Raw genomic sequence first — 13,038 nt, forward strand, 5'->3', positions numbered from 1 at the left:
ATTTCGGAACTGCAGTGAGATATCTTGAACTGTCCTCTGAAACATCTGGCGCCAATTACTGACAGCGAAATAATAGCGTGCTTCTAGGACTAGAGAAGTGATATAAAAAGCAATCCCTACCTATTATTCACTCTTTGGGGAAGTGAGTGTGCTTTGCCAAAGGCAACAAAGACGCCTTTTGAACTTCCCACCAATGCATGGCCTCATACTGCAGGGGTCAGTCTGCCGATCATCATCACTAGAGAAAGTACTTTTAATTCTAATGCACCTGACTCTTCAGGCACTTTGAACCAGTATATAAAAGCCATCTTTTAGAAATGAGTTATGGCCTGTTTGTCAGCCTGCTTTGACACTTCTAGGAAGGACAGAGGAAAGCTACTGACTTTTGAAATAAATGTGTGTTTTTTGGGGGAAACAACCCAGCGCGGGTGGCGCTGTGGGTAAAAGCCTCAGCGCCTAGGGCTTGCCGATCAAAAGGTCAGCAGTTTGAATCCCTGCGGCGGGGTGCGCTCCCGCTGCTCGGTCCCAGCGCCTGCCAACCTAGCAGTTCGAAAGCACCTCCGGGTGCAAGTAGATAAATAGGGACCGCTTACTGGCGGGAAGGTAAACGGCGTTTCCGTGTGCGGCTCTGGCTCGCCAGAGCAGCGATGTCACGCTGGCCACGTGACCCGGAAGTGTCTCCGGACAGCGCTGGCCCTCGGCCTCTTGAGTGAGATGGGCGCACAACCCCAGAGTCTGTCAAGACTGGCCCATACGGGCAGGGGTACCTTTACCTTAACCCATATTTATCTAAATGGTTTTCCCTGTGCAAAGAATTTGCATCTCATTCTAGAATGTTAGTCAACAGAATAAAAAAACAAATTAGACAACTTATTTTTGTAACCCGTATTTTGATACAAGCTAATGCAATACTATGAATGGTGTATGAGATAAATAATCAGGGCTATTAAAAAGTCAATTAACAAATGCAAGCAAGTACCTCTTCCTTTTTCTTCAACGTTGCCTCTAATTCTTGTATTGTCTGGTTTAATTCTGTTTTATGTGTGTGGACCGCACTTGCTTGACTACTAACACACTCCAGCTCAGTCACCTGTAAAAATAAATACAAATGATAAATAAACAATTATAGGACCATATGGGACATTTCTGCTTTACTAAGCATCTGTATCACAGCATTAACACTTATTGAAATGGTTTCATTAGCTTTGCACAGTATTTTATGAAATGATGGTGGAGCACTGTTTAAGTTCTGTGCCTGATGCTAGTGCTTCTAAAAGTGGCAAAGTTTGAATCAAATAATGGGTTGGTTGGGAATTAAAGTGATAAATATAAACCTAAGAATGGCTTATTTAATTATGAAGACTGTTCTCCTTCAAACTGCACTCTTCTAGTTGACACTATATAGTAGAATGATGTGTAACTAGTTTGCTAAAATAATTCACACAAATCTTTTAACCCCACACTTATTATTATTATTATTATTATTAAGATACCGCCCTATACTTTAGTAATTCATAAACCTTTACCATCCAAAGACTTCCCCAAAATTCTAATTAACCTCTGTATTTTTCCACCAGCACTGTATAACAAAACCAATGGACGCTTAAAACAATGTGATTTAAACATCAGTACAATGTGATTTAAACATCAGGTGGCGCTGTGGGTTAAAGCCTCAGCGCCTAGGGCTTGCCGATCGAAAGGTCGGCGGTTCAAATCCCTGCGGCGGGGTGCGCTCCCGCTGCTCGGTCCCAGCGCCTGCCAACCTAGCAGTTCGAAAGCACCTCCGGGTGCAAGTAGATAAATAGGGACCGCTTACCAGCGGGAAGGTAAACGGCGTTTCCGTGTGCGGCTCTGGCTCTGGCTCTGGCTCTGGCCAGAGCAGCGATGTCACGCTGGCCACGTGACCCGGAAGTGTCTCCAGACAGCGCTGGCCCCTGGCCTCTTAAGTGAGATGGGTGCACAACCCCAGAGTCTGTCAAGACTGGCCCGTACGGGCAGGGGTACCTTACCTTACCTTACTTACAATTCTACAGACCATGTGCATGTTGTCACTCAGGTGCTTGTAGAAAACATTAATAGAATTGAAGTATGCTTAACTTTCTCTAGATTGCGCCATTCAGTGGGACCTAACTGTACAATTAAATACTAATGTAGCACTAAGTTCAACAACTCATAAGCATGCTTAACTTTCTCTGGATTATGCCCAATGCTAATTTTTATTTAACGGCAGCCAAATCCTCTGAATGTGACTTGAGGGCATTAAAACATAAGCACAAAGGAAAAACTCTGCTGGATAAGAGGGCTCATCTAATCCGGCACTGTTTTGACCAGCCAAAGGCCTGCAGAAAACCCACTAGCAGGCCATGAAAGAAACATACCTCCTCCACTGATTATTGCCAACATCTAGTATTCAGAGGCATACTGCTTTTAACTTCAAAGGTCTCATTTAACTATCATCATTCCACATAATAGCAAGCTCAGGTGTTTGAGCGCCTATCATTTTGGAAGCAAAATGTGGCCACTCAAATTCAAGGCTGTAATTTCTGCATGCTTTGTGGACTCCCTAGGTACTCAGAAGTATAGAGGTTTGTAAAGAAAGAGAAAACGGAAATTAATAATAACAGCTCAACCACAACATGTGAGCTCACAGAATGCGATGGGGAGTTGAACCTTTAAAAAAAGAAGAGGGAAACTAGAAGTCAGGCAGACTGTATCCCTTTTCACAGAGAAGAAACTCTCTGTGATTAAAGCAAAGCAGGGTCATGCCACCAAATTGACCTCCCTGGGATGCAAGCCTGGACAGTGTGTGTGGAGATCCTGGGCTGCCCAGACGACAAGATCCTTCTCTTGGTCTCACTGATGTGGAGCAAAGGAAAGCACAGCAATACGTTTGGTACCAGCTGGGCCTAAGGAGTTGTGGGAAGGAGGCATACAAGACACAATTTAACTACCTTCTTGACCATTGGACCCACTATTGGTCTCATCCACTCAACCCACCAGAGCCTGTCTTTACATGCAGATGAAGTTTCTAATTCATTATGCAAATTATGAAATTTTCCCACAGCAAACAGCAAGGTGAGTAACAGTATTTGATGGAAAATGAACTGCAGCAGAATGGAAACAGTGCTGCATATGACAGATACGGGGCGGAAGAGAAAATGATGCCTATCTCACATTCCTATAGAAAAATTAGTTGGCTGGCGTGTAATTCTGGCCTGAGTTGTAGAAAGTGAGTTTTCCATGACATAGCTACTATAAAAATCCTGTAACTAGCAACTCCAGGACTTTTTTTTTAGGGTAGAAGCAATAATTGTTCAACCCGGACAAAGAGGTCGAGCGCTGAGGGCCTTCTGGCGGTTTCCTTGCTGCAAGAAGTGAGGTTACAGGGAACCAGGCAGAGGGCCTTCTCGGTAGTGGTGCCTGCCCTATGGAACGCCCTCCCAGCAGATGTCAAGGCAATAAGAAACTAACTTACTTTTTAAAGACACCTGAAGGCAGCCCTGTTTAGGGAAGTTTTTAATGTTTGATGCTGTATTGTGTTTTTAATATTTGGGTGGAAGCCACCCAGAGTGGCTGGGGAAACCCAGCCAGATGGGGGGTATAAATAATAACAATAACAATAACAATAACAATAACAATAATTTCACCTGGCCACCTTCCCACCTTCAACCCAGACCAGCTCAAATAAGCCATGATGGGCAGGGGTTGCCGGGGGGTGGGGGACATATTATAGGCTAAAGAGCTGCAAGCACCTTGTCCATATTTTCAGGCCTCATCAGCTGAAACCAATCCCACAGGATTGGGCAATATGTTTTGCTGGACAGCTCCCTGGCTCTATAATAATGGTGGCACTAAACTTAGCATGAAGACAAGTACTTTTATCCTCAAAGGTCTGTCAAACTCGTCACAGCAGGCCTCCCATGGTTCCAACACTATTCCCTGGGACAGATGTCAACATTCCTCTCACCACATGGAACAGTTCTGCTGGCCAGCTACTCAAATATGCAGTGCAGTCAGCACACTAAGCCTTCTTTGCTGTCTTCACCACCACACAAAAGGCCCGACTGTGAACTCAAATATAAGTCCCATCAGTTTCATACTGGGTCTTTGGACATCATGCTAAACCAGGGATTGTGGTTTGTTGCTCCTGCCTATGCTATGGGAGTAGGGAAGCCAGAGACATCTGCATGTTCACAGAAAACCATTAATTAGGATCTACTGCCAATGTATTGGTCCTGATCATCTGATAATTACAATGGTTTATTAACAGCACACATGACTCTAACTGGATTTAGGCCCTATTGTCATAAACCAAATTACTCTTTGGCTTCTAGCAATAAGCTGTTAAAAGATGCTGGTGTGCTTACTATGTTAAAAGGTATTGCTAAAGAAGACTATTCCAGATTTCCAAATTAATCAGAATACAAATCTCAAGGGTCTTGTTACAAAGTTTTTAAAAAGAGAGAGGAAAAAGAAACATCACACAACTCATTACATGAAGAACGAAGTCAAATATCAAACAATTCAAATAAAAGTTTTCTATATTTCAAGCAATGTCTCCTTGATGTTAGTTAGACAATTCCTGATTGCCAGGGGGTTGAAAAATTGTCCAAGGATATCTGAAAGCTTAGAATTTACATTTTCAGTGTAGAAACCATTTTTGCATGCACTTTTAACCTTAACACATTATGGTAACATGTAGAATTCCAATAGTTAGTTGATTAGTTAGTTAGTTATTTAGTTAATTTACCTAAACACAAGAAAATATGAACTCTCTACAAAATGTGCTTATAATAAATATGCAACCAGCATGTTGCTTTAAAAGAAGGGTAGTATCAGCAGAATCCACAATTACTCTTAAACCCCAATCCAGCAAAGCATGAATAGAAGACCCATATAACAATTTCTATCTAATTCTGCTTATCCATTCCTGATATATCCAAAGTTGCTTTTAAACTTCCCTTACGTTAAAAAAAGGCAACTTGTAATATAATTATGTACTTTCATGAAGGCACTGTTGTATGTAATCAATCCCTTATGTCAGTGGTTTTCAACTGGTGTGCCGTGGTACCCTGGGGTGCCTTGAATGATAGTCAGGGGTGCCGTGGCCAACACTGGCCTCTGTCCCTCTTTCCATCCCTCCCTCCACTGATGCTCTCTTGTGTCTCTGCCTCCCAAAGGCTTGCACAGCTGTTTATTGCAGCAGCCTGGCTATAAGATCTACAGGAGAATGGTGCCTCTGGCAGGCACCTCTCTTTGGGGTGGGGGGCAGGGCTTAGAGGCCAAGGGCAGCAGCAGCTGCCGCCTACAGGACTCCCAAGGAGAGGGGAGAGGGGAGAAGGATGAGGGAACACTCCAAGTGGGAGGCTGTTTGAAAAAGAGTGAGAGGCTGCCAGCTCTGCAGGCAAGAGGTGACATAACTGGGCTCCTGGGCCCCATGGGGTGCTGCAGAAAGAATGTAATTGGTTAAGGGAGCCGTGGACTCAAAAAGGTTGAAAACCTCTGCCTTATGTGAAGAAGCAAAATAGAGTGGAGCTCCCATTTATAAATGTATATGTTCTTCTATTTCTAAAACTCCAATTGAGAATAGGTGTTACATCACTTGAAATGGAAATCCTTTGGCTTGCTAAGTTTATAGGTCACATTTCTAGGTATCCAGGAGGGAATGATCAACTTAAACTATGCATGGAAGGTAAGTTGTATATACAGCACTCAAAATCTACAAAACAAGTAATTGCATAGCACTGCAGTACAAGAGTTGTACAACTGAAAGTGGGAGCAAACAAACAAAAGGATAATGGCCCCAGGCAAAATGTATGGATGAAATTTTGTTTTGCTTTGTTTCCTTAGCTTGTTTTTATTATAACTGATGTTCCAGGACCTGTTAAAACAATATCCTCTGTCCTAGAACATTCATGATACTTGGGCAAGAAGCTGAAGCAGGAATTGGGAGAAACACTCCGAGTGGAATGTAGAATATTCAGAATGCCTGTGACAATTTAAACAGTACTGGGCACAAAACACGCACAGAACAGCTGTCACATTTAGCAGTTTGTTTTTTCACCTACAATATGAATGTATCAACTATGGTAAGATTCTGCATTAATTGGATTCTTCTCATGTGCATGGCTAACCTCAAATTCTACAATTCCAGCTCTTACTGGATGGACAAATAGAGGAAAAACAACAAGGGACACACTTTCCCCAGCAAATTAAGTCTTCCAGTAATGCCAATAAAGGACTATGAACAAATATGTGCTTTGGGGCATTTTTTTCACCTGGCTGGAAGGACTACACTGTGCTTTATTGCATTAATATATTTAATATATAATATTTAACTGCTTTAATTAAGGGATAACCAATAGTATCCCCATGCTAACAAAAGCCTCTTTAATTCAGTAGAGGCTTCTGTAAGCAAAACAGTAAGGGAGACAATTTTCACCTTTCCCCCTCATCCTTTGAGGATATCGCTATGCAAAATCTGCTCTAGAGACCAGCTGACCCTTCGCAACAGTGTGGGTACAGAAGGAGGGGAAGCAGCAAACTTTGTTTCTCCCTGCATTCTGATGACAAGAGCCTTCACTGGATCAAAGTCTTCCACCAGCAGAAGGATGCCAGTTGAAAACAAAGAAAACTGAAGTTGAAATCCTATGCACACTTAACTGGATGTAAGCACCACTGAATACATTATGACTTCCTTTGACATATACATGGATAGGTTTACACTGCATATCAGTAAAGGGCCATAGTTTTATGACAAGATGGAAAAGGGAAAGGGGAAAAAATGCCACAAAACCTGTGCTCTCTGCTAAGGCTCGCCTGTCACCTACTAAGCATTCCTGAGGACCAATTATGCCAGGGGGAGAGAGGGCCAGAAAAACCTGCTATTGCTGAGGATGGAAGTAGCCCAGGAAGGAAGGAAGCAAACAGTGTGTGGTCAGCCTTTTACAGGAATAGGCACATTGATTTCCCAACTTTACCCTGTTTTGCTTCACCTCTACAGCTATTGAGGTGATCACAAATTGAAGTTGATTTGTTTTTTAAATACAATCATGTCCTAGGTTTCCTTGGAGAGTTGGATTTATTATTTTGGCCGTGTCTGTCAGCTACGCTTAGTAATTCCCAAAGAGGACAGCACACTGCAGGAGCCTTCCCTGGTGTGATTTATGGTCACGTTTATACACATTTCTCAGCATAAACATGCAGCCAACTTCATAACTAACCCTCTGTTATTATAACTTAAGTCAATAATTTCACAAAACAAAGGAGAAATTATACTAGGAAAGGAAGGAAAGAAAACTATAGAAAACAATGTGGCAAGGAGGTATCACATGCAAATCCAGCTTTTGCAAAATACACATTTTCTTATTTCTTTAAGTTTAAATTGTATTTATAGGCACATGAACACACGTAAAAACATCTGGAGTGAATTGGACAGTGTAGTTTCTTCATGGTGAATGAGAGACGCTCCCACACCTACAGTAGCGAATGTTCTTATGTGATGCCAATAAAGGTTACTTGACTTGACTTGACCTACAGTGGCCACAAAGTGCTTACTGTACCTGTAAAATATTCTTAAGTTTTTATTTATATTAATATTATGGAGGCTCTTGATGTACCTGTTTCAATCATCCTTACAGCTTTGAAGTCTGCTGCTCCCAGAAAAGTGGATGGATCAAGGGTTAACGACTAAGCATTGTGAAGGCTATAGGCCTTTTAGCAATATTGCTTGTCAGAAATTTGTGTCCATACAAAAAACAGTATTGAAGCTTACTGAAACATCTTGCTTGGATGGATTTTAGTGAAACAAGTGTGAACAAGACTACAGTCTTTTAGAGACAAAAAGAACCACGTGTGAATGCTGCTCCTCCATGCACTTTCTGAAGAAAATAGGCTTTGGGAGAGAACCATTTTGAGCAGTGAAGCATTAGATAGGGAGCAGGCACTTAAGCCTTTTCTCAACAGACAGACTTTTATTTTCCAAATTATGCTAGCTAATTACCATCCTGATTACGATCAGGATGCAAGTATCTACAGTAGTACCTCGGGTTAAGAACTTAATTCGTTCCGGAGGTCCGTTCTTAACCCGAAACTGTTCATAACCTGAAGCACCACTTTAGCAAATGGGGCCTCCTGCTGCCACTGCACTGCCGCTGCATGATCTCTGTTCTCATCCTGAAGCAAAGTTCTTAACCTGAGGTAATATTTCTGGGTTAGCAGAGTCTGTAACCTGAAGCGTCTGTAATCTGAAGCATCTGTACCCAAGGTACCACTGTATTTCCTTGTTTGAGAAGCTAGCTGTCAGGAAAAGGGTTAAAAGCCTTTCCCCACTTTTCGACTGAAGATATGCCCCTCCCAACCCACTTTTATTCAGAAATGCAGCTGCCAGGGATTCGTTACAAACATTTGCATATGATATGTAGTTTGCCCCTTAGACAGTTTCAGAACTTCCATCCTTTATCCTCTGAAAGGTTCTTATCACAGTGGCATGCTGGGATAAATACTTTGCAGTGATCCTCCCTGGAGAATGGGATATGCATAGAAAAATCTTTTGCATCCAGTGATGTTGGGCTTTAACAGATTTGCATACAAAATACAGCTCCCTTTTGTCTACAACTATCACCCACCCAAAATTCCAACACATTTAATAAAACTTGATGTAACAAAACAGTACCAAGGGTGTTTCTAACAGCAATGCAAGACTGGCTTCCTTCCAGCTCTACAGCTGAAATGACAAACACACATACCAACAAATCATGCGTGAGCTCAGCCAACATTCTTGACCTTCCCTCCCATACTTCAGATGGCTATCCACTTTTTAATTTTATTTTAATCTGCTCACTTGTCAACTCATAAATTGAAGACGGAAAAAAATTCAAAAGCACAAAACTTCTCTAGGAGTATTTGCTTCTGGATGACACCAAGAGGAACAGCTGGGCAGAAGAATACATTGCAGGCTTCTACTTTATCCTTGCAGGGACGCAGGTGGCGCTGTGGGTTAAAGCCTCAGCGCCTAGGACTTGCCGATCGAAAGGTCGGCGGTTCGAATCCCTGCGGCGGGGTGCGCTCCCGCTGCTCAGTCCCAGCGCCTGCCAACCTAGCAGTTCGAAAGCACCTCCGGGTGCAAGTAGATAAATAGGGACCGCTTACCAGCGGGAAGGTAAACGGCGTTTCCATGTGCGGCTCTGGCTCGCCAGAGCAAAGATGTCACGCTGGCCACGTGACCTGGAAGTGTCTCCGGACAGCGCTGGCCCCTGGCCTCTTAAGTGAGATGGGCACACAACCCCAGAGTCTGTCAAGACTGGCCCGTATGGGCAGGGGTACCTTTACCTTTACCTTTTACTTTATCCTTGCAGAGCTATTTCCCTCCAGAGATCAACAAGGTATGTTTGAACTGAATGCGGTGAATGTGCTTCCTGGGCAAATGCTCTTCTAAAAATGTTACGTATGTCTTCACCCTTACAGAATCTTAATTCATGCAGTTACGTACTTAACTTGTCTTAGTTTATCTTATTAACAAACCTAAAGAGAGAATATAGTTTAGAGTGGGAGGAATGTACAAACTAGAGGATAAATGAAACAACAAGAGATGAAAAAGAGAGCAGATCATTTTGAATATCCACAGTTGTCTACATTATGAGTTTATCAAATTAGTGCTTGGTTGAATATGAATCAATGCAGTATATAAAGTGAAAAAAATTGTGCTTGCTACCATTTCACAAGGCACATAAATATAAACAGACAAAACGACACTGTGCCTGCCATATATCTGGACTGAGATAGTTTGCCCCTGCACTTCTCCATGAATAAAGAATTTATTTTCCAGCTATTTTGCACTGGTTTCAGTTGTCTTAATGGGCACAAGCTCACAAAATCAAACCTACAGTAGGTTGCACCTCATGGTTTGTTTGGAGAAAGAAAAACCATGAGCCCAGGTGGAGACCTAATGCTAAACCAAACCATGGTTTAGCTTCCAGCAGTGAAGCAGCAGCATGAGAAGAAGAGAAGCAAAGTTGCCCACGATTTTAGCCCCATGCACCAGTACACTGCACATTCACCTTTAAACCAAAATAATGCTTAGCTATGGTTTAAAGTGACTCACATACGGGCAAGTCCAAGTACACTAGATTAATCTTATACGTCTGACCCAGCGCTATAGACATCACTTAGTAATACATATTTATATGATTTGTTAGATAAAACTCAAACTATATAATATAATAATATATAATTTATTACTACAGGAGAATTTATTACATGAAAAATTTATAATATATTTCATCAGAAGAGAAAATAAAGCTCAGCTTGCATGAATGCTATTGTCAGATGACCAGAAGATTTTTACTGCACCTTTTTCTTAGTTCATAACATGCAGATCCACTAACAATATGTAGTCAAAAGCTTTAAACTTACCCGCTTGTGTAGACGTTCTGCTTCCTCTTGATATGCAGCAAGCTGTTGTTTCCATTGTTTCACGTTGGCAGTGGACTCGAGCAGAGCTGCTGTAAGCTTGGCATTGTTACCCTTGAGTGTTGCAAGTTCTGCCTCCCAGTGCTTGCCGATTGCTGAACTATGGACAAAAAAACAGTTGTCACAATAGTGGAGACCACAGCATCACTGGGCTATTTTTGTTCTCTGGCTCATGCCTATACAATTGTCTTTAGAAGCCAGCAAGTCTCGTGGCCCCTCCCAAGTTCTATGATTATTATTTTTTTCAAAGTAGAGCATGATGCAAAAACCCATTGCCTAGGGATTCGGGTGGGAGGAAGCTTAGTAGATAAGCACATATTTTGCACGCTGAAGATTCTAGGTTCAAACTCTGGTTCGCCACTTAAAAGGACATCAAGCCTGGGAAAGACCTCTCCCTAAGATGGCCGAGAGCCACTGCCACTCAATATAAGGTAGCTTTGTATGTTTTGGAAGACAAATATCTGACTGTGAATATGTGAATGATTTTTTTGAATTTTCATACTAGATATAACCTAATCATAGAAGATAAAAAGTAAACAATGAAAACACCTATTGTTACCTTCTCCAATAACAGGTCAGGAATTAGTAAAAAAAATAGTTGCATTATATTAGTTAACCATCTTACAATATGCAAAGAGAGAGTTTGAAAGTATGCCTAAGCCAAAGATTAGCAATATGGAAAATAACTTGGACAAGCCCAAGGCCCATGTACTCTCCCTTCCCCTGCTCAACCTCAAGGAAGATAGAAACATTTGCTTTCATTTGTAAACTAACCACAGTTTGCCATTACATCTGTCATAAAATTTATATACCATTTGATTGTAAAAAAAAACCTTGAAGCAGTTAACCAACATAATAAAACAATAAATTATAAGTAAAAGTCATTAAAACAATAAAAAAATTAAAACCATAGATATGGTGTTGAGGTGACGCAGACTGTTGGTTCTGGGGGACTTTGGCATCCATGTTGAGGCCATTAAATCTGGGACAGCTCAGGACTTCATGGCTGCCATGACAACCATGACACTGTCTCAACAGGCCATTGGCCTCACACATGTAGCAGGCCATAGCCTATACATCTGATTTCATCAACTGAGCAGAAATAGGGTGATCGGAGAGTGATCCAGTCCGTTGTCAAGATCAGATCACTTCCTGTTGCATTTTAGGTTTTCAGCAGCTTTCTTCCTCCATGTAGGCAGGGGAATGTCCTTGAAGGCTGAAGGATTCAATTAGTTCCCAGACCCTATGGAGGATTTTCCAGCTGATATGACTGGCCCTGGTTGCCTGTAGAAAACATGGATGATCCGGGCCACTGACACAATCCCCCGAGTTCCCCCTGCCACTTGATAGAACCCTGTTGGCTTCTTTGGTATACACCAGAGCCTTGGGCAATGAAACAAGCTGGAAGACGACTTGAATGCAAGTGGAGAAAATCTTCAGGCGAATGCAACAGAAAACTAGTGAGTGCTCATTATCAAGTTTACTCAGTGGCAATGAAGGTGATATAAAGCTTACTTTGTTTGCAATGTGTTTGTGGGTTATTGGTTTGTTTTTCCTTTTGTTTATTTAGTATGCAAAGTATTTTGTATTCTCATTTTGTATTTATCTGTTGTGAACTGCCCTGGGATCTTGAGATGAAGGGCAGTATACCAATTTAATAAATCCTAATGATAATCTAGCTTAGCTAAAACCAGTGGTGGCTTGCTGTGATTTTTTTGCAGAGCAATTTGAAGATAAAATCGCTTGAATCAGCTGAGACCTTGACTCCACTATTTTAGCATGTGATTCTCAAGAGCCATCCAGAGTTTGTTAGTAAAGCACAAGGATGTGGACAAGGTGCTGGCATCAGCACAGGTGACCATTTCTGTTCTTACTCTTGCTCTTCAAGGCTGGTAAAATCTAACAAGGAGGCAGCAGCTTGCTTGGCCATGCAAGAAGGGATGGTCCTTGCTTGCCAAAAGGAGGTGATGGTAAGATCACTCATTAGAAACCTTTCCTGGATCCATAAAATCTAAACAATTAGTGACCAGTTGCCAATGTTTGTTTCTTGAGCAACGTTCTTGAGTGCATGGCTCTCTTGTGTAAGACTAACTTTTCAGACCTATTTCAATCAGGGTTTGGGCCCAGCTTGGGCATGGAAACCACCTTGCTCACAAAGACCTTTGTTAGGAGAAACAGGCGGCCTGTGTCTCTGTTACTGTTCCTTGATCTCTCAGTGGCTTTCTATACCATTGACCACAGTATTTGTGACTATCCAAATTGAGGGTAGGCAGTGGCGCTTTTCAGGTTCCAATACAATTCAGGATGGTTATCTTCAGAGACTGGTGATGGGGGGGGGGTGTTGTTCAGCCCCTACAGTCCTCAGTGCTGCAGGTTTAGGTTTTCCTATACTGAATGGGCTCACCCAGAGCTCTGGAGTACATTTTCAGTAATGTGCTGCTGATACATTGCTCTATCACAGCTGCAGAAGTATTGTGTCCAGATTAAGGGAAGTAATAGTACTGCTTTATTCTACCTTCGTCAGACCCCACCTGGAGTACAGTGTCCAGTTCTGGACACAATATAAGG

At 42.1% G+C, this 13,038-nt stretch overlaps 1 protein-coding gene across 4 annotated transcripts in view; it reads right to left on the minus strand.

Moving 5' to 3' along the window:
• HOMER1 (homer scaffold protein 1) overlaps positions 1 to 13,038 on the minus strand; it is a 78,550-nt gene that overhangs the window by 6,311 nt on the left and 59,201 nt on the right. For all 4 annotated transcript variants that reach the window (XM_079995720.1, XM_079995719.1, XM_079995721.1 and 1 more), the window contains 2 exons: positions 10,414 to 10,570; positions 980 to 1,090 (listed from right to left, as the gene is read on the minus strand). In XM_079995720.1, coding sequence (XP_079851846.1) covers positions 980 to 1,090; positions 10,414 to 10,570 — 268 coding nt within the window. The remainder of the gene's footprint in view (positions 1 to 979; positions 1,091 to 10,413; positions 10,571 to 13,038) is intronic.

The sequence above is a fragment of the Podarcis cretensis genome (genome assembly GCF_951804945.1).
Source record: "Podarcis cretensis genome assembly, chromosome: 11".
NCBI lineage: Eukaryota > Metazoa > Chordata > Lepidosauria > Squamata > Lacertidae > Podarcis > Podarcis cretensis.